Raw genomic sequence first — 22,148 nt, 5'->3', positions numbered from 1 at the left:
AATCATTTTGTGGGTATAAATCAACCAATCATTAGTATAACCATTGCCAGTGGGGTGACTCGGCTGTTTGGAGCGGGACCTTAGACACTGAAAGGTAATGAGGTGGTCGGTCGCCAAGTGGAACTGGGGCCATAGGAGAATTTTTCCCGGTTCAGCCATCGGGTTTTCGCTCCTATTCGCTGCAAAGGGTGGACGAGCCTGCTGGTAATGTTAATTGCCTTATGCACTGTTTGAGTTTCAAGATGTTAGAAATTTTTTGTTGCTTCGTTATTTATTATTATGTGTTATGATGGTACTTATGGGTGAGCAGGGCCTTGACACTGCTCAAACCACATATAGTTTTCCACACAGAAGATGGGTTCGGGGCCACATACACACAGAATAATATAAATATTTATCCTTGCATACACGTAGAGGCGTGACACTTATAGTTTTTAAGAAATGTGCTCAGTTGCAGAGTTATAATCAGTGAGTTATAAAGGTCTTAAACCTCTCGGAAAGAGGCTCTGTTCCGAGTTATCAAAAATCACCAGAACTGGCACCACCAGTTCAAAAGGCACCTTCTGAAGAACATAAGAGTCCAACAGCGTCAGCACCGAGTTTGGTAGAAAAGACGCAGGGGCAGTATGTGCCGTGGCAGACGCTCGTCCTAGGGGGGCTGGTTGCTCGATTGCCGGACATTCACACAGGTGCAAGCAAATGGATAAGAGCTTTTGAACAAGAGACTGTGGATAAACTGTTGTCTGTGGGACACATTAAGGCAGTGTGGGCACTGTGTTTTGGAACTTCTACCATGGAGGGCATTTTGAGACACAGTGAGAATGACTGGATGTTAAGCCACCGAGCTGATGGAACTGACTTTAATGCATATCGAGCTGCACTCTGGAGAGCGTTACGAGCTGAGTTTCCTGCGGGAGTGGACCTCGAAGCATTAAAGGGGGAGCCACTGTCAGAAACAGAGAGTCCGGTTGTGTACATTGCACAACAGTTGAAGAAATGGAGACAAGAGTCTGAGGGAGAAATCGAGAAGAGCCCAGCTTGGGTGACATTGTTCAGAGTTTCCATCAAAGAGGCTCTGCCTGCCCCAGCTCAGGGGAGGCTGGAGGATGTGGTGGGGTTGAATTCAATGTCACATGGGCAATTCCGAGACCACGTGGTGCATGCAGTAAACAAATACAGAAAAGAACTGAAACGGAAGGAGCAGGAGAAGGATATGCAAAGGGAACTTGCACGGTTGCAGTTAGAAGAACTGCAAGTGGAGCAAGAAGTACAAAATGAGGCCATGACAGCGGGGGCCGCTGAACAGCCATCACAGGGGCAAGTCCATCGTCAACCCTGTCAAAGGTCATGAAGAGGTGCACCTGGAGGACGAAGGTCCTCGGGAGCATGTTGGGCCTGTGGCGAGAGGGGACACTTTGTTTACAGCTGTCCGAGAGCACCGAGAAACCCGAGTGTTCGGCAGGACCGTGGCCAGTCCCTGCGGGGCGGAGCAAGTGGCCCGGCAGGTCCATGGCGTTCCTCTGGCAGAGGAATTCCAGTATTTGTTTGCATTGACATATAGAGGTAAGAAGTATACTTACATCAGACGTACTCAAGGGTTTAAAAACCGCCCTCGGGTGTGTCATTATTACAAAACGAAACAAAGTTTTTTTAAGTTAAATGTGTCACTATTACTAAGTTTCTAAAACTTAAATTTAAATATGTCACTATTACTATTACAAAACAAAACTAAGTTCCTAAATTTAAAATTAAATGTCACTATTACAATATTTCTAAAATTTAAACAAAACAAAGTTTCTAATTTAAATTTTAGCATTGTTAGCCTAAGTTAGAGTATCTATTTATCCCATAGGGAACTACTGATATCTCTCCATCCCACGTGGAGGGAGTAAGTAAAGCGCCATGTCCAAAATGAATAAATGTATTAATGAATAAAATTAAAATAAAACAAGTATGATCTTTTTCTTGGGAAGATTTTGCAATAAAATTTGCTTCCTCTGGAAGGAACATGAAAAATCCAAAGATCAAAGGTTGAAAGCACAACTGGAGAGGACAACCAAGGCTAAGTTAGCCTTTGAAAGTTTGAAACAAAATTAGCAAAAGTCATCCAAAACCGGCAACATTAGACTATGAGAAGCCATTTTTCTTATATGTCTCCAATAAAAACCATAAGATTTCAGAACTAATAAATCAGAGTAGGTATGTTGTGACTCAGACAGGATGTTTGCAGGTTGTGCATCTTTTGACACATCCAGATGTGAATACAGAAATGTAATACATCGGATCCTGCAGATGTCATTCCACGTGAGTTTGAAGGAGAACCACATGAGCGTGTGGCAGAAGCTGTGAGATACATTAAACTGAGACCTGACTTAGAAGCAACTTCACTGGTGCAGGCTGACGTCACTTATGTTGTGTATGGATCATGTTGTGAGATCATTTGGGTAATCATGCAGGTTTTACAGTTGTGAAACAGGAAGGTGAAAACTTTGTGACGGTGAAAGCTCAGAAGTGTGAACGGCCATGTTTGGCACAGTTGGCTGAACTGAAGGCACTAACGGAAGCATGTCTACTGGTGAGAGGTAAGGTTATGAATGTATACACAGATTCTGCATATGCTCATGATATTTGCTATTTGTTTGAAGCAGTTTGGAAGCAGAGAGGGTTCAGGAGGTCAGACGGAAGTCCAGTGCGACAGGAGGTCCAAATGAAGGAGCAGATTGCAGTCATGATGCTCCTCGCAAAGCGGGCAGTGATAAAGTGTCAAATAATCGTAAAGGTAACGAAACGGTCGGTAAAGGTAATAACGGGGCTGATGAAGCAGCGAAAGTAGCATCAAAGTGCCAGCTTGCTGTTTTGGCACCAATGGTGTTACTGGAGCCAGAGGTCACGCCACCACAAGGATATTGGTCATACATATTGGATAAATAGTCGTAAAAATTTTTTTTGGTAAGAGAATTGATTCATCTGTTTGTCATTCCATCAGAGATTAGCTCAAATAATGTTTAAGTGTTTGTTTAGAAAAGTGCAAGAGGCATTCTGCAGCAGCTGCGAATCAAGCAGCGCTGTGGGGCTGTTTATCATCCACAGAGTCAAGGGATGGGTAAGAGAATCAATGGAACCTGGAAAGCGAAATTGAATTGAATCTGTGCGTCAACTAAACTAAACTAGATGCTTTGCTGCTTGCACTAATGAGCTTTCGTATGCAGACTCATAGAGTCACGCACTAACACCGCATAGAATGCTAACGGGTCGACCCATGCCGGCACCTCGGTTGAGAGGTCCTTTTAAAGGGCCCCCACTTGAGCAGGTGCAAACAGAGTGGACAGCTTACATGAAGCAATTAACTGCAATCCACATAACAATCTATCTACAGGAGGAGACCAGAGACTCAGGTCTCGAACAGCTGGTTGGGAGACCAGTGGTGCCAGGCGACCAGGTGCACATCAAAGTGGTTTGAGCCAAGGTGAAAAGGACTGTACACAGTGGTGCGAGCAACGTCAACAGCAGTTCGAATTGGAGGTAGCAACACATGGTACCCTTTGAATCACTGCACTAAGGTTCGGACTAAAGACACAGACGGAGTTGAGTCCGAGGCAAAGGATGAACAAAAGGAAGAAGTTAAGATTTCTGACACCATGAGCATCCAGGTGTGGGTGTTGGCCGACAGCATGGGCTCAGGAGAACGAAGCCTGTAGATGTTGGACGGGATCCCGCATACAGGAGAGACTGGAAGGGTCACGTGATGGAGCCACCCCGCAGGGGAAGTAGCCAGCCTGGGTCAGATGAGTATGATGCAACAATACACACCCACTCAGACCATGCCACGCCACAAACTTTGCCAGCAATACACACTAGAGCTAGTCGTGAAAAGGCAGATGTTAAGCTTGAATTTAAGTACATGGGAATAAAGGATGGTGAGGAGGTGTGGATCATGGGTCTGGAGGAGGAGACGACCAAATCACCGCCTCTGGATGCCACGACAAAGGGGCAATCTGGTAAGATCATGTTGTCCTCGGGTCAGAAGAAGTTGTTCACAATGGTTGTAAGAATAGAAAGATTTCTCGTGGAAGTCTAGGGGGACTTGATACCATTAGCACTACAGGACAGAATAATCATGTTAATCCAAGAACAGACGGAGTGTACATGCACAGGTAGAGTCGGGAAAACAGTGTAACTGTGGAAAATGGGTTAATGCAGCACAGGATACGTGGTATAGTTGGGCATGGTACACTACGAGAGGACTGACAGCGACGGAGTGTCTCATATGCGCAGACGCTCCAGGAGCATTGCCTGTTGTTGTTCCAGAGCCACACACCTTCAGGGACTGTGCAGTGGTCCGGCAACGGGAATGCAGGGAAGGTAGGTTCACTTCGGAAGAGGATAAATGGTTATTGTTTCCTATGTGTGGTATTAAGTGCAGATTGATGTTTGGGCCAAATAAATTACATAGTTATTTTCAAAATAAGGGAGGGCCACAAATTGGAGTCTTCTTGTGCGGAATTTAATCTTCGTACATCACAGGATGGGCCTCCAACGGATTATAGAGTAGATTACGATGGTGAGTTTGAATGCTTTTGGAACTCGCGTAGGTAATACTACTGTTAAATGAAACCAATATTTATTAGGATTTATTTATTTGGATCAAAATGTGAGAATGTAGAAATGACAATTCTAACTCTATATCTTTTTGGGGATCAGACACACCCGGTAGCTGAGAGTTACTGGATGTGTGGAGATGATGTTTTGTTAAATGTGTGACCCAACAGGTGGATAGGTCTTTGGGCACTGGTGAGGAGGAGGACATCAGTTGTGTTAGTGTATGACAAGGTAAACGGGATGCTAGGATTGGATGTGGAAAAAGGGAGAGTTAAAAGATCTAGTGATGACTACATCAGGGATAAGCACGTTTACTTGGATGCAATATGACAGCCGAGAGGGATTCCTTTTGAGCTCAAAGCACGCAGTGAGGTTACAGCTGGATTTGAGTCTATTTTGCCGTGGATCCCAATTAACAAAATGGGGAGTGGATTAATTACATATACTACAATCAACAGAGAATTCTTAACTACACGAGTGAAGGGTTTGCAGGCTTTGGAGAACAACTACATGAGACGAGTATGATGGCTTCATAGAACATACAAGGTTTAGAATGGATATTAGAAGGGAAGAGTGGTGTTTGCCAGATGGTTGGGGAAAATGTTGTACATTTATACCCGGGAACACTGCAGCTGATGGAACGTTTACAACGGCCGTGAAGAAGTTCAGAGAACTGAAGGAGGAGCTGAAGGGTGATGCTAGTGGAGGTGAACGGTGGTGGACTGGTCTGTTTGGGATTTTGGGAGAAGGGGAAGCGATGACAGTTAAAGCGGGAATAGCAATATTGTTGATAGTGATAATGGTCTCCCTATTGGTGGGTTGCATTATACCCATTCTGAGAAGGTGTTTGCTGCAAGTGATGTTCAAACAAACAGGGGAAGGAATCAGGAGGCAGATGACCATGCGAGACCAGGTCTGAGGACCAACGCATGGGAGAGCGGGTCAACGAATGGAAGTTATCAACGGGCGGTTCACAAGATTCTTTCCTCGAGGGTGGAACCAAGTATAGTCTGACAGGGAGAAGAGATGCTGAAGATCTCTTTGATTGGGAGTGACGTACTGGCGACCTCTCCTCCCAGAGTTAGCTTAGCAGTTCCAGACCCAGCCGGACGGATGTTCGGCCAGAAGCAGACGACACCAGAGTACGGGAGATGGGACGGGACTAGAAGAGCTGCATTACATTGCTTTTTATTACTATTTGTTGTGTAATAATCCATAATTTTATGTATTGTACTGGGTACAAAACTGTGATTAATTGATTTGATGGTGGTGTATTCATTCTATGTGTATTATCAATCAGAACTGATCACTAATATGTCCATTGCCAGTTGTGTTAGTCAACTGTTCGGAGTGCGACCTTTGGTAAAGTGGTCGGTCGCCAAGTGGGGTGGGGCCGTAGGTGAGTTTTCCCAAAATAAGAACATGAGTTACGAAAGTAGCAGCCGGTGGGTTTTTCGCTCCTATGCACTGCAAACAGTGGACAAGTGTGATGGCAATGTTAAAATTTGTGTTATTGTTGAATTCATTTAATCATCGAATGTGATTCGGGTGCGTATATATTAGTGGTGGGCCGTTATCGGCGTTAATGTGCTGCGATAATTTGAAAGTCTTATCGAGGGATATAAAAAATATCGCCGTTAATCTATTCTCAAAGTTGGGTTGGGAACTGGGTCAAAATAGGTAAGCAAACTGTGATGACTTTTACCTTGATATTTTAGCTCGGGTGTGGGCTGATGTACTTTGTCTGCCGTTAGGTGTGATTAAAACAGAAGAACGCCACTTTGCAGAAGCCTGTGCTAGGCAGTTTATGGAGGTCGCTAATCTGTGGGGGATAGTTGACAAAATCTGCTCTGTTGGAACAGACAGCGCTCCTAATATGGTGGCCGCAGGGAGGATACTGCGCGTGTGGTGCAACAGCGACGCAGTGCACACAACGCTATCTCAACAGCAGCACCACCTGGCCCTCCCAACAAGTGCTGAATATGAGAAGTTGGCAAAGCTAGAGAAACTGCTGGAGCCATGCATGTGAATAAGCTGGTCTGCCTGCTGCGTGTACACCAAGAGCGACCTCCGCTACCTGGTAGCGGAGGTCGCTGGAGAAGCTTCGCTTGCTTTGGTAGCTTTGGTAGCTCGTGACGTCACATTTAGAATGTTAAATTCTTAAAGGCACCGCGGTTGTGCAGCACCCCCGTGGAAAAGAACATGAGGAAAGAGAGGGCAGGGACACGAATAAACGTTTTGTTATTTACAATTTGTTATACAAGATATACATCACGTTACAAATGATGTAAAACTACATTAGGTACACCTGAGAAGAGCAGGAATAGCAGAGGCAGCTGTGAAAAAGAAACTAAATTCGAAATAAAATCCGAAATAAATCCGAAATAAAACTTAATTTCAGTGAGAAAGGTATGCGTGGGGTTACTACACTATTGTATTGAAGCACTCGACACGGCAATTGCAACAGTCTCAGGATTAAACGACTATTGTTTGGATAGGAACTAAAGTTTACACGTCTGTTTCCGCGAACCCCGCGGATTGTCGGACCCCTGAATGAGCCATTTTAATCTAGATTAATCTAGATTAATTTCAAGATTTCAGTGAGATTAATCTAGATTAAAAAAATTTATCTATGCCCACCACTAGTATATATATTCCTTTTCATTTATTCAAAATGTTCCCTTTGTTTGAGATTGTAGAATTATTAGAATAATTTAGTGTTGATTATGTTAATTAATTCTTAATTAACTATGTGGGATGATTTTCTTTCATTTTAGATTATTTCTTTATTAAATCACTGATAAGTGATTTCAGGGGGGATTATGTGGGAGAGAAATGTCATGACATCTGGCCTAATTACATCCTGTGCCTTGTTGACTGGTTCATATGAATATTGTTGATAGTTAGAATGAGATTGTTGAGATGTTTATGGTTACAGCGAAAGCTAGGCGCCTCCAGAGAGTGCCACGTATGCTTGTTATGATAAGACAGTATAAAACGGTGTCGCAAAATGAACTCTGCGGACATTTTGTGAACATTCTGAATGCATATTTGCTGTGACGGTTTGTTCAATAAACTCCCCAATGGACGGCTGACCGACGCAGGATTCGACTCCTTTTCTCCACAACATGTCTTTAAGACATGATTGTAGTCTGACCAACCTATTGGCTTCATCTGGTTGCATAAATAAGTACAGCTGAGTATCATCAGCATAGCAATGGAAATTTATGCCATGCTGTCTAATAATGTTACCTAATGGAAGTAGAGCCCTGGAGTCCCGCGGGACCCAACACAAAGCAGTGCGGCGCGGGACACATTTTGAAAGCTCATTGCGGGCGCGGGCGGGAGGGGGAGTGCCCAGTGTGGGAGCGGGTGGGAGCGGTGATAAGCTGCAGTCCCGCTAACTAAAAACGTGAGAGGAAACAGAAATTTAGAAGAAATAAAGCCTAACTAAAAGAAGTTCAAAAGCGCGATCCATCTCTCCTTTTATTCAGGAGATGCGCATTGCACAACGACGAGGGACAGGGCATGGTTAACCTACTTAAATAATAATTGGATTACATGTTACATTTTCAACATTCTGGGTTTAGAAAAGGTAGGGTAATTAATAACACATATTGTTTTCATTCCACTTGTTTGCATTTAAATCAATGTAACGTGAGCTGTAGGCTTAGATATTTTTGCTCAAATCCACTCAAAGTAGGGGGCGGGGCTCCATCACTCTGTTTAAAATCATATTAACTAAAAATATATACTTTTACTTCCAAGAATGGAAATGTGAGGAGTGGCATATAACATATGTACAATGTATTATTCTTAATATTCACGGTAGATTTTGGTAGGTATGTTGGGTAGGCTTATTGCTGTAAAGCCTCAGCTGCTTGTGCCATCTAATGCGCTCCTGCACTATGTGCCCCACGTGAAGGATCGGACAGTGGTGTGCGCAGCTAAGATCAAGCCAATGACAAGAACTTCCGTGAGAAGTAACGCGAACGTCTGAATCATGCAGGAATTGCGGGCGGGAGCGGGACTAAAAATCCTATCTTTTTGCGGGAGCGGGAGCGGGAGCGGGAGTGCACAATGCGGGAGCGGGCGGGCGCGGGACTGTAAATTCTGTCCCGCGCAGGCCTCTAAATGGAAGCATGTATAAAGTGAAAAGAATTGGTCCAAGCACAGAACCCTGAGAAACTACATGACTTACTTTGGTGTGTGAGGAAGATTCTTCATTTACAAGAACAAACTGAAATCTTTCAGATAAATATGACTTAAACCAGCCTAATGCAGTTCCTTTAATCCCAATAACATGTTCAAGTCTCTTTAATAAGATACTGTGATCGACCGTATCAAGTGCAGCACTGAGGAGGGGAAGGTAATCAGTCAGAAGAGGTTGGCTCCTTGGTATAATTCACAGCTGCGTGCTTTAAAGCAGACTGCAAGAAAGCTGGAGAGACAGTGGCGTTCCTCTAATTTAGAAGAGTCTCAGTTAGTCTGGAAAGATAGTTTAACAATGTATAAGAAAACTCTTCGTAAAGCTAGAACTGCTTATTATTCATCATTGATAGAAGAGAATAAGAATAATCCCAGGTTTATTTTCAGTGCTGTAGCCAGTCTGACAAAGAGTCCAAGCTCTGCTGAGCAAGGTATTCCTTTAACTCTCAGCAGTGATGATTTCATGAGATTCTTTATCAATAAAATTGTTTCTATCAAAGAGAAGATTGATGGAGTCCTTCCCAACGCACGAACGAACAACGCACGAACATTAAACTTGCTCCTCTACTGCAGGTCAAACAGGTCACTGAAATGGTTAAAAAAGCTGTGGTGTGAAAGATGAAAGATTAACTTCATAAACTGATTAAACATGTCGTGTCTGAATAGACATGGAAGTGGTTTCAGCAAGTCTCCCTCTGACCTTGAAAGAATAGTATGACTTGACTCGGCTTTGTTATCAAAAAAATGCTCGGAATTGGATTTTAAAATCCAAAATATGAAACACTGTTTTATTTGCGTTGTGACTAATGTAACATTACATAATAATTAAAGTGTTAATTATTGTTCAAACTGAGCAATTTTACAATTTTGTACATGTAATTTTCTCCTTGAAAAGTAAAGTTTTTTGGAAGTATTCACATTGTGTCACTTTAATTCATATAGGGAGACTGGGGTAAGTTGAGCCACGCCTTTTTGCTAGGAAACGGTAAAAAAAAATGTATCATGTGACCAAATGTTTAGGAGGAAGGCATCATTTCATGGAGTCTGTGAAGGTAAGAACCATATGAATAAAGTGGTTAGACATTTATTTCTAAAGAAACATTTTTCACTCTTGAAAGTGAATTTAGTCTATCATGAGTTTCATGAGAATTGTGTTTAGAACAAAATAGATCAATTTAGATTTGTTTTATACATCAATTGTGGTATCTTTGAGCTACAACCTGAGGTCATGAACTTAGCATAAAAGTGCACCATTTTAGCTATGGGGACTAATAAAGTCAAAATGGTAGCTCTGGGGTAAGTTGAGCCATACATTTAATAAGTGTATTTTGTCTGTAGCCTATATGTCTTAATTATTAAATCAAGATTCTGCATTTGTATGATTACAGAGTGGGCATTATGCCTTGAGTATATAAGCGCAAAGCAAGCAGGGGAATCACCACCAATGTTCTTGAAAGAGCCACCAGTAAAGTGAGAGAAGGGGAGTCTATTAGCAGCAGCAAAAGATGCCAATATAGACAGAATGACACTGAAGAGGTACATTGACAAAAAAGAAAATGAACCTTTGAAAAAGGATTCTCTCAGATGGCATGGAGTCTGAACTTGCCAAACATTTCAAGCATCTAGCAGACCAGTTTCATGGACTTACTACCCTTAAATGCAGAGAATTTGCCTCCAAGTTTGCATCCCTGTGCCAGACAGCTGGTCAAGAGAAGAACGAGCAGGTAGCTGGAGATAGAGATCTATCTAAATATGCAAGGTTCTCTCCTAGAATTACTGCCAACCAGCCAGCTAGCTAAGAAAATTCAAGCAAACTCAATTGATACGTTACTAGAAAAATATTATTGGTGTCATTTTTGAGATAACATTTTTCCAGGAGTGGATTGGCTTGAGCTGTTCAATAACCGACAACATCTATCATGTTGGACACCAGAGGCCTCATCCTTGGCAAGGGCCACTGCCTTCAATGGACACAATGTCACTCTGTTCTGTGATAAGCTGGCATCAGTGATGGACAGGTATTTGATGCTTGATGTGAGAGGGATAGGGGGGTAGTTAGGGGTACGGCTCAACTTACCCCCCTCCTATGCTCAACTTACCCCATACACGGGGTGTGTTGTGCCACGAGACACCTTTTTTGGACATGCTATATTTTTGAAACAGTTATGTTTACACTCTTTCTGTTTGTTTGGAGGGATGAACAACATCCTGAAATATTTGCAGGTATATTAGTTAGCGAAAAAACTATGATTGCCCTGATGTAGTGATCCTAAATATGAGAAATGGCTCATCTTACCCCAGTCTCCCTATATTCTGATTACTCCCTCATTTACGCCATCATTTGTCATACTACGAATATTTCTGGATGGACGATGCTACAACAACGCGTCCATGCTTTATTTTCGACCAACGTCATCAATCCCGAACAGGATGAAGCAGGTACAGAAAATGGAAAATGGATGGATAGGTAATACCACCTAGTGGCTATAAGGCTTTAATACTCCATATCTGTTGTGTCTTAGAGGGCTAGAACTCCTCTCTTTTTCCTTGAATACCTAAGTTTTTACAAGAATATTTAAATTAGATTTAGTTCAGTTGATTCATATTAAGACAATTCACAACGTAAGCCAACTCAGGACAATTTACAAAGAGAGTGAAAAAAGTTAAATTCAAGTCTAATTAAATACAAACAATGGGATACTGCTTTAATCCAGTGAAGTCAAATTCGGTTCTGTTAAAGTCAGTATGATAGTACTGAGGAATCTGAAAGATTGCATCAAATCTTCAGTTTAATCTAATCCTCCACGCTGAGCACATAAAGGGCGGCTGGTGACAGTGAAGAAGAAAAAACTCCCCTTTAACGGGAAGAGACCTTCAGCAGATTCAGGCTCAGGGAGGGCAGCTCCCTGCTTTGAGCAGTTGTGAAGTGAGAAACCACGAGAGACTTTGTTGAGCTGCCACTTGATACAAAGCACAAATGTTGGTTTCAAATGTTTTCAAAGAAAACTTTTAAATAAAAAAAGGTCCATTCATCCATTTCCTATACCCATTTAATCCAATTCAAGGTAGGAGCATTTAGCAGACGCTTTTATCCAAAGTGACTTACAAATGAGGATGTAACATTACAATTAACATCAAAGCTAACAATAAGCTACAAAGTAGAAAACCCACCAGTCAGGCTCTGTCAGAGGTCACAGGGATGACAGTGTAGAAATAGAGTGCAGACATAGAGGGAAGTAAAAAGTGTAGTGGGGGGGGAGAGTATAGGGTAGGAGATGCTCTCTGAAACGCTTTCATCGGGCGAGAGGAGGGGTACGCCCAGGACAGATCACTATTCAGGTAAAAACAGGCAAAAAACAAGTAAAAATTTAAAAAATAAATAGATAAACAAATGAAAAATAAGCACAAAAACTGAAAAAAAGCATAAAAAAGCAAGCTTAATTCTACTCAAGCCAAACCTGATTTAAGTTAAGTCACAGTTAGAACCTACCACCTGTAGATGGTGACCTCTAAAGTAATATCTTTAGAAAAAAAATAAAAATGTACAGTTCTTCATTCGAACCAACTCCAACAGATGATAAGAAACGAACTGAACCAGCATAAGTCACTAAAGCTTGTGCCATTTATTAATCTGTGTGTAATATCTAGGAGACTATGAGAAAGCCTAGGCACACATAAAATGCTTTGTTCATTTATGGAAACAGAACAAAAAGGAGAAAGGTAACCTGGAAATTTAACATGGCAAACATACACATTTTCTTTTCTTTAACAAAGAACGATAAAACAAGACCCATAATGTAAAGATGCAGGCTCCACAAAGGTGTTTGCTTCTTTTGCCTGACAGGTGTGCTCAGGGTACCTGAGGTAAGAGACAGACTATAACTGTCAGTAACAACAGTGAAGAACAGAAATGTACATAAATGAAAATATTCATTAGGCGCGGTTGCACATCATATCTGAGGAAAAAGAAAGTCAATATCAGACACATATGTTGTCTCACAGTCATAACATATACATACCACCCAAATAAAACTAAAAGGGTTTTATGTTGTTATGATAGAGATTCAAAAAGAGACAAAGAGCAAATTATCCCTCTGTGAAACATGTCGACATGCATGTAGCTGTTTACAAAATAATGTATGTTATTGTGGCATCTTTCTGCGCTGAATAAGCAGAAGTGAGAAACAACTTGAGCAGTCAAATGGTTCTCTACAGTTAGGTATCTATTTCAACCTCTGCTCTTTCCTCGAACAAGTTGAATGTTTAAATCAAACTCCGGATGTGTGAGATCATATTCTTTCTAGAAGAAGCTACCAGCTTCTTGTTGTTGTTAGCTTCTACAGTTGTCACCCCCCCCCCCCCCACACACACACACACACACACACATCAGTGTGTCCACACACCCTCTCTTTAAACCCACCTCCCACACATCTTGCATTTGCTGGTGAGTTCTCAGCTGTCTGTGCCCTAAATAGACCTTATCAGGAGCAGACCATCTTTGAGGGGTCACTCAAACTTAACCTACCGTATTTCAAAAAAGTGTTGCTCATAAAGTCTTGAATAATTCACTAACACTGAAATGATATTTGTTGCAACCCAAGCAGAAATGATTTCTTATAATCTATAGTGCAAAGCTATTTTTTTTGGGGGGGGTAGTTATTTTAGAAGGAACCCTTTAATGTCACAGATGGTCCACCTTAGCTCTGTCCCACCTCATTGAGATCCACTATAAATATAAACTGAGGTGTTAGTGGGGGGGGTTACAAAAGACAGAAAAAGTCTGTTGATAGCACTTAGTGACTGGAGGTCCAGATTATCTACGCAGGACAACAATTTAAACGACACAAAGAAGAAGAGGGGGGTAAAACTAGACACCTAACATTAAGGTACAGTACAGCCTCCACAAAGATATTGTTTCATTTGCTTGACAGGTGTGCTGGGGGTACTTAGGGTAAGGAGACAGACAATGCCTTTCAGAGAAGCAGGAGTAGGTCTCAGACTGGTGTATGAGACCATGCCCAAATAAGGTTTGAGAGGAGGCCATTTAAAGTTAGAGATAGCACATGCATGGCCATTTGCCTCAGGAGACCCTGGTCGGCAGGACTGTGCTTTGCAACGGTGAGCATTAAAATAAGAAAATTGATTTTTTTATGGCTTTAGTGACAGATTGTGGTTACTTGGCTCCAGTGGGAATATGAAATAAGGACCCACACTGTAAGTCTATAAAGGTCCATTCTTCTATTCTAATATGTTGTACATTGTAGTGACAAAAAAAGCATAACACATGTTCAGCAGATTTTTTTTAAAACCCACTGGCTTCTTTGAAATATTTTTGTCCTTTTCCAGAAATCTTAGTACATAAACAAAATATATAGCTTCGCTTTGCTGTCTTTACTGTAGCTGATTTAACTGATTAGTTAAACTAAAATCCTTCAATTATTATCACTGTCGTGTTACACAGAGTGATGAAACATAGGGATAGCCTGTTTAGGGTTGGATTTTACATGCTAAACCAACATGCTATATGATCTGTAAATTCTACTTGTTTTAACTAATAACCCCCTTTCCTGCCAGATGGGAGACCCAGTCCAGTTAAAAGATGAGGGAAACAAACACTTTCAGGAAGGAAATATTGACAAGGCCATTGAATGCTACACCAGTGCCATTAAGGTGTGCAAGGACAACAAACTCCTGGCTGTGATCCACAGGAACAGATCTGCATGCTACCTAAAAAAGGTAAGCTGCTTGGAAACTAACACATGCTTACACCAAGCAGATTACATTTGAAACTTAAATAGACAAATTTAGACATTTTTTCCAATGTTTTTAACAGGAAAGTTATGCCAATGCAGCATCTGATGCATCCAAAGGTAGAGTGTTCATTGATAAATGACAACAGCTGTAAACAAACGTAAATAGATAACTACGAACATAACCCAATAGTCCCAAGTTAAATATGACTTTTTTTTTTCACTCTTTCATAGCAATTGATGTCGATGCAGCAGATATTAAAGCTTTGTATCGCCGCTGCCAAGCTCTGGAGAAGCTAGGCAAACTTGACATGGCCTTCAAAGATGTTCAGAGATGCGCCACCATCGAACCAAAGAACAAGACCTTCCTGGAGACTCTCCGCAGGCTGGGAGCAGAAATTCAGGCCAAGGTCAGCTAAGGAGTAGATACATTGATACAGCATATGCCAATGAGATCTGCATGAAAGCTGATGAAAATTTAGCTGATTTATAGTTTATTTTGATCACTTTCTTTGTGGACACAAAAAAGAAAGAAGACGGTGGCATGTCAACATCACTTACGGTACAAGTTTTATTTACAAGATTCTTCCTTTCTTTGTTCAGCTCAAGACGACCTTCTCCACTGACTCAAGAGTGCAGAACATGTTTGACATTCTGCTCGATGAAGAAATGGACAAGGACACAAAGGAAAAAGTATGTATCATCAGCTTTTTGCAACAGAAAAAGGGGACTGAACTAAATGCCCCTTCTTATTATTTGTTAGCTTGCTGAGGAGAGGATACAGTAATGGGAGGTTTTGATGCAACTGTGCTTCATTTTTTATTTCAAGGCTGCCAACAACTTGATTGTGCTGTCAAGAGAAGACGCTGGAGCAGAGAGACTCTTCCAGAATAATGGTGTGCCCCTGCTACTCGACATGATAGGGACGAGCAAACTAGAAATGGTCCTGGCTGCTGTCCGTACTCTGTCAGGAATGTGTACGGGACACAAAGCTCGGGTGAGTCAAGAGGCAGTCAAAGTGAAGGGAGGGATTCAAGTTTAATGAATTCAAGTTCAATCAGTTTAAACAAATACAGCCTTCAAATACAAGAGACTTCTAATTCATTTAGTATTTTCCTCACAGAATTGAATTTCACTCTTTCTAAACAGGCCATGGCTATTGTTAACATGGTGGGTGTTGATAAGATCTGCAGTATCATGGCACTTGACAACGAGGAAATCGCACTGGCAACCTGCAACCTCTTTCAGTGCATCAATGACTCCCTAACTGGCGCAGATTCAAGAGAATATGGGAAAGAGGCATCCTTGGTTTTGGGTGAGAAATAATAAGCACTTGTCTAACTTTATTATATGATGGACATTTTTACCAAGCATTCAGCCTTAATCCTGGACAAAATCCAACATAACCAAAGTCATATTTTAAAGACTAAGACAAATATGTTTGGCTTGATGTCTCTCTACAGATACATCTAAAGACCTGAAAACTATTCTACTTGCTCTGCTGGAGATGATTGCCAATGCAAAGGTGTCTGGTCATGGCAGAGACCAGGCACTGAACCTCCTGACCAGGAATGTACCTCGCAAAGACAAGAAAGATAAAGACCACTCCAGGACCCTCTTCACTATTGATCATGGTGAGCCAGAGACAGCTCCATGCTCCATCAGGTCACTTTTAGCATCTGCTGCTGCCACTCAGGTTCCCTGACGTCATGTATGTGTTCGTCAGGTCTGAAGAAGATCCTCAAAGTATGTGGTCAGGTTTCCGAACTGCCAGACCAGTTGCTCATGACAGATAACACACAGCTGATTGCTAGCGTGCTCCTCAATAAGCTTTATGACGACCTCAAATGTGACCCAGAGAGAGACAACTTCAGGGACATTTGTGATGAATACGTCAAGTACGTTCTTTAAAAAAAACCTTCTCAAAAGAGACAATATCAAATGAACCTGTAATTACACCTAATTTTTCCTTTATCACGTTCTCCACTTCCTTTCCACAGATCAAAAATTGACCCCAACAACATGGACAAGACCCTTCATGCTATCAACACCATCTCAGGGCTCTTGCAGGGTCCTTTTGACGTCGGTAATACTCTGGTGGGACGGCAAGGCATCATGGAGATGATGGTTGCGCTGTGTGGCTCTGAACGTGAGGTGGACCAGATGGTTGCTGTGGAGGCCCTGATCCATTCTTCCACAAAGATGAGCCGGGCCAGCTTCATTATTACCAATGGTGTGTCACTGCTCAAGGACATCTACAAGAAGACAAAGAATGAGAGGATCAAAATTCGTGCACTGGTGGTGAGTTTTCCAAGAATGAGACAGAGTAAAGATTTATGTTCAACACAAAAAAGAGGTCAAAAGGGATTTTTACCCTTTTGACCTAAGTGTTACAGTGACATAATCTCTGAAAATATCAGTGTCACAGGTGTGATCTGTATGCTTACTTGTGTTCTTGACAGGGTCTCTGTAAACTGGGTTCAGCTGGAGGTGATGATTATGGTTTAAGGCAGTTTGCTGAGGGCTCCACAGAGAAGCTGGCCAAGCAGTGCAGAAAGTGAGTGCTCCAACACCGGTGGTTAAAATGACTGCCTGATTCAAGCAGGTTATTATCCATAACCACAGAAAAAATATCACTTCAAGGAAATATTTGTAAAATCTGTTAGTAACACAACCAACATTATGTGCTAAACACATTATAATATAGAGCCACCGACGTAGCTATACAGTATCACAGTGTCATAGCAATTCTAGTACCTCAAAATTTCCCTTGATGTTCTGTAAAATGTTTCTCTTTCTTCTTTTGTAGGTGGCTTTGTAACCCTCAGATTGATACCAAAACAAGGAAGTGGGCTATTGAGGGTCTTGCTTATCTGACAAACGATGCTGACGTGAAAGATGACTTTGTTGAGGATGAACTTGCAATGAAAGCCATGTTCGAACTGGCTAAGGTACGGAAATAACAGACTGAAAGAAGCACAATTCTCAATGAGTCCCTTCTCAATTCTCCAGTGAAAGATGACCAAAGCCGACAACGCATCATATCTGAAAACCATCATCCCTCAAGTGTAGATTTAGCTACACATGATCTGAAATTAAAAACCATTATGCAACAAACCATTCGTTCAAGTCAAGACACTCCATATTGTTTTGTTGTCTCTATTTTTCAATGAATTAATGATTTACATATCGCCTACTATTAAAGTTCACTTCACAATAGGCACACCGTGGAATATGTGCATAAATGCTCAGACATTTACAAATATCCCTTATTTCTCTGTGTTTTAGTCTAGGGATAAGACAATCTTATATGCAGTTGCTTGCACCCTGGTTAACTGCACTAACTGCTATGAAAAGAAGGAAATCATCCCTGAGCTGGTTCAACTGGCCAAGTTCTCAAAACAACATGTGCCTGAGCAACACCCCAAGGTAAAGAAGAAACTGTAACCACAGTTGATGAATTAGCATAACTACAGCAGGAAATGTTGTATGCATGCACGCCCACGGTCTGTATTATCAACTTTCTTTTTTTTTTCTTTTCAGGACAAGAAGGACTTTATTGACAAGAGAGTGAAAAGGCTACTGAAGGCCGGAGTCATATCAGCTCTTGCTGTCATGGTCAAAGCAGACAATTCTATCTTGACTGATCAGACCAGGGAGATGCTGGCAAGGTGAGACAGCAAACATGTGGTGGGAAGGCCTTTTAACATGCTGTGATGCATACCTCATGTCACTCTACATGGTACTCTGCATCCTCACCCCTCCTCTTGTAAATAAATACATAAAATCCCTCCATTTTCTGTGTGAAGCTCATCTTCAGCTATTTAGAAGCCCCTAAAAGACAGGTGGATTGAAATGATTTTGTTCCCATTTCTACATTTTCCCATTTTGACTCTTGATTGATTAGAAAATGTGTAATAAGCTTGAGCAGTGACCTGAAGTACAAATGCAAACGTTTTCTGTTTTGATCTTCAGAGTTTTTCTAGCATTGTCAGATGATCCCAAAGACCGTGGTACTATTGTTGCCCATGGTGGTGGAAAGGTGAGAAATAGTTTTTGGATACCAAAATACATGAGAGTCAGCAGCACTCTGTACAATAAATGTGAGATGACATGAGGGACTGTCACACTGTACATTAAACCAAAATATTACATACTCAATAATCCAGACAGACCACTTTTTGCTGATTGCACCATCCCCCACTTCTGGTCGATACTCCTCTTAAACATTTTATTTTTCTTGTCTTATGCCCTCAGGCTGTGATACCACTTTGTCTGGAAGGTACAGATGCTGGAAAGGTGAAAGCAAGCCACGTCCTTGCTAAAATAGCAGCTGTATCCAACCCAGAAATAGCCTTTCCTGGTGAGAGGGTAAGTCATTCAGCTATGGCTGCTATGTGTTAGTCAGTCCAATGCCTCTGCAATGGAAATGTATAGAGGTACAACATTCTTTAAACCCACATAGTACTTTACTCCCTCTCAACAAACATTTTACTTCAACTTTTGAGATTTATCTTTGCTTTTACACATTATTGCCTCCACCAAGGAGGTTATGTGATCGCCCGAGTTTGTCTGTCTGGATGTTCGTGCTGCAATCTTGCGAAAAGCCAAACAGAGCCAAAGCCAGACAGAATGCATATTGCGCGGATTTGCTGTAATTAGCACAACAAAAGATTGCAACGGCAAGCCAGTGTGCATAACTGCATATAGCGTGCCGAAATGAATAGGGAGAAGGGAATGCCTCTTCTGCTGACAGCGCCAAAGAACAAGTAGCCCACATCAGGAACGTATGTCCATGTTGGCGGAGGTCTGCACTCTCTGAGTGCATTTCTAGTACTTAGATATACTTTGATAGATGTCTTCATCAGAGGGTTGATTATTGTCAGAATTATTGCTGTTTGCAGAATTTCATATGTAAGCTACCCTGGTATCTAATTCCCAAATGATTGAACAAATCATTTTAATTTTGTTTCGGCTGACAGGTGTACGAGGTGGTGCGGCCTTTAGTCAGACTTCTTCACACAGACAGAGATGGATCACAGAACTTCGAAGCTCTGAAAGGCCTCACCAACTTGGCTGCCTACAGCGAAAAACTAAGGTGACATTTTTAACCAGTGCATGGTGCTGTGGGCACAGAGATGCTCAGTAGAGTAGCTTGGCCTACGTGACTTCACTGCAACAGCTGTGGTTACCGATCTTAACCCACTTCTGATTTTCAGAGTAAAGATTGTGAAAGAGAAGGCTTTACCAGAGATTGAGAACCACATGTTTGAGGAGAATGAAAAGATCAGACTGGCTGCCACCGAGTGCATGTGCAACCTTGTGTCATGTAAAGAGGTGAGGATGGCTGAAAGATGGCTACATGACATCGGCTGCACGCAGTCAGTGTATGAAAACTGCGGCTAAACGTTTGATTATGTGGATGTTTTAGGTTCAAGAACGTTACCTGGAAGATGGCAATGACAAGCTGAAGCTGCTCGTGTTGCTGTGTGGGGAAGATGACGACAGTCTTCAGATAGCTGCAGCAGGAGCTCTGGCCATGCTCACCGCAGCTCAGAAGAAGCTGTGCTTCAAAATGTCCCAAGTGGTATGTGATCACTGTTTTTTTTTTTTTTTTCTGTTAGTAGTTAGTAAATGTTAGTGTCACAAAAGAAGATCTAATCTACGGCTACAATATCCAAATAGTTTCACGGACTAAGTGACTGATTTCTCCCAACAGACGGCTCAGTGGCTTGAGATCCTGCAGAGGTTATGTCTCCACACCAACCCTAGGGTCCAGCACCGTGGTATTGTGATTGTCTACAACATGCTCAACTCAGACAACAACGAGCTGGCCAAGAAGCTAATCGAGAGTGAGATACTGGAAATCCTCACGGTGGTTGGAAAGGCAGCAGACAATCCCAAGAGGCAGGAGCCCATTGAGGCTGCACGCTCATGTCTCATCACAGCCATGGATCTTGGTCTCATCAAACCCTTCACCAGCTCTTCATAGAGTCCCAGGAAACAAAACAGCAAAAACAGCAAAGGACTTTTTTTTTTTCCTCTGTTACATAGATGCTTTGTATCCATTTGCTTTTTTTTTTTAAGGATTTATCAACCTGGCTCCAAATCTCTAAATTTAATTCTTACAGTACAAACCTGTATATCATTTTTAAATATTGACGTTGTAAAGCTTGAGCAGTGGGGAGTTCCCATCATGAATGGGGAGTTCCCATCATGAAACACCTCTTCTATGCTGGAGTAGGAGAAATATGTTGTTTCTGATTTGATACTCAGACGTAATGCTTTCAGAATTAATTGATTGTTTATACGAGGTCCCACTGTTGTGTGAAGTTATGTGGTTAGATGAGCCCAAATATACCAGTCTAATCATTGATAAACTGTTTTGCCTTTTTATGACTCGTGTACCCACATTTCTCAGACCAACTCATGTTGGAAGTAGACTGTACATTTCTAATAACTGCTGAACTCTAGCTACACTGCAGTCTGAGCCCGTGACTTTCACCGACACTGCTAATGCCATTTCACTGCTTTTTTTCACTGCTGATCACATAAGTTTTTGACCTGTATGAAAGCTACAATAGTTATAGGCCTACTGTTCAAATTGGACATTATTATTGCAAAGAGGGTGTAGATTAATTAATAACGTGTTTGGGATTTGTGAAAACTTTATTTGATCTGTGAAAATGCAAAAAAAAAAAAAGAGTTACTCAACATAAGACATACTCGCCTCTCCAAGTTCATCTTTGAAACGTGCTGAACGTTAAAGCTATGGTAGGTAATCCTAGAGAGCTAGCAAGATTCGAAAGTGGCCCCTTTGTGCCACCAGGTTCAGCGCGCAGTGACACTGATTTGAGGGCACAGATCTATCTGAAGGAACAATAATTTTAAGCGTGTGCGTATGAATCTCACACACGCTCGCTCATAGGTGCTCGGACACGCGCTCAACTCTGACAAACTGCTCGCTCGAACGGCTCACTCTGCTCGCGCTCGGCTCTATCTCTCTGCTCGCTCGCAACTCTGTGAGTTTTATGTAAATGAGCCACACCACCAGCCAATCACAGACTGGTAGTTTTCACAGACTGGTATTTGTGTGATGAATAATAAAAAAATAAAGAGGAAGAATTGTAATAATCATGTTAAAACTGGTGTAGTTGGGTGCTAGCTAGTTAGCCTACTGATTACTGTTGTAGGGTGTCACAAATATTTTAGAGAAAGAAACCTAACTTCAACTTTTTTATTTGTTTCTCTTTATATTCTTTTATGTATTTTTAATGCTTCTTCCACTCCCTGCTGCAATGCTTTTATTTTATGTAAAGCACTTTGAATTGTTTTGTACATGAAATGTGCTACAAATAAATTTGATTTGATTTTGATTTGATCAAAATCTAAAACGGTAGAAAAATAAAACTTCACCAGCTTAGGAAATTAAATGTTTGAAGTATTGAAGTGGTTGTTTTTACCTAGTAAGTTATGAACTATAGCAGCTGACCCACAGTGGTTTTTTAAACTTTTAAACTTTAAACTGATCAATTGTGTTAATGGTTTAATCTGTAATGGTTACTGGTTTGACAAAAAAATATAACATCT

General features: G+C 41.6%; 1 protein-coding gene across 2 annotated transcripts; it reads left to right on the top strand.

Annotated features, from left to right (window-relative positions):
* Window positions 1-13,569: 13,569 nt before the first annotated feature.
* Window positions 13,570-20,938, top strand: LOC142382692 (protein unc-45 homolog B-like). 2 transcript variants are annotated; one of them, XM_075468813.1, is made up of 20 exons: window positions 13,570-13,694; window positions 14,383-14,544; window positions 14,642-14,678; window positions 14,793-14,968; window positions 15,162-15,251; window positions 15,388-15,555; window positions 15,708-15,873; window positions 16,022-16,192; window positions 16,285-16,456; window positions 16,559-16,859; window positions 17,021-17,115; window positions 17,368-17,509; window positions 17,847-17,987; window positions 18,102-18,229; window positions 18,534-18,600; window positions 18,816-18,929; window positions 19,541-19,656; window positions 19,778-19,895; window positions 19,990-20,145; window positions 20,278-20,938. In XM_075468813.1, exons 2-20 carry the CDS (start codon window positions 14,383-14,385, stop codon window positions 20,548-20,550), a joined length of 2,793 nt encoding a protein of 930 aa, XP_075324928.1. In that variant the 5' UTR covers window positions 13,570-13,694; the 3' UTR covers window positions 20,551-20,938. The 2 variants fall into 2 exon arrangements, with proteins under 2 accessions (XP_075324928.1, XP_075324927.1); XM_075468812.1 differs by lacking the exon at window positions 13,570-13,694 and adding an exon at window positions 13,703-13,926.
* Window positions 20,939-22,148: the final 1,210 nt, after the last annotated feature.

Source organism: Odontesthes bonariensis, chromosome 6, assembly GCF_027942865.1.
Source record: "Odontesthes bonariensis isolate fOdoBon6 chromosome 6, fOdoBon6.hap1, whole genome shotgun sequence".
Classification (NCBI taxonomy): Eukaryota; Metazoa; Chordata; class Actinopteri; order Atheriniformes; family Atherinopsidae; genus Odontesthes; species Odontesthes bonariensis.
This window is presented reverse-complemented; position numbering and strand designations above follow the sequence as displayed.

Excerpts from the sequence above, each read along its gene's own strand:
- LOC142382692 (XM_075468812.1), top strand. The coding sequence starts at position 13,876 with ATGGCCATTTGCCTCAGGAGACCCTGGTCGGCAGGACTGTGCTTTGCA. Across the intron at positions 14,679-14,792 it reads AGCATCTGATGCATCCAAAG|CAATTGATGTCGATGCAGCA; the intron begins GTAGAGTGTTCA and ends ACTCTTTCATAG. Across the intron at positions 15,556-15,707 it reads GTACGGGACACAAAGCTCGG|GCCATGGCTATTGTTAACAT; the intron begins GTGAGTCAAGAG and ends CTTTCTAAACAG.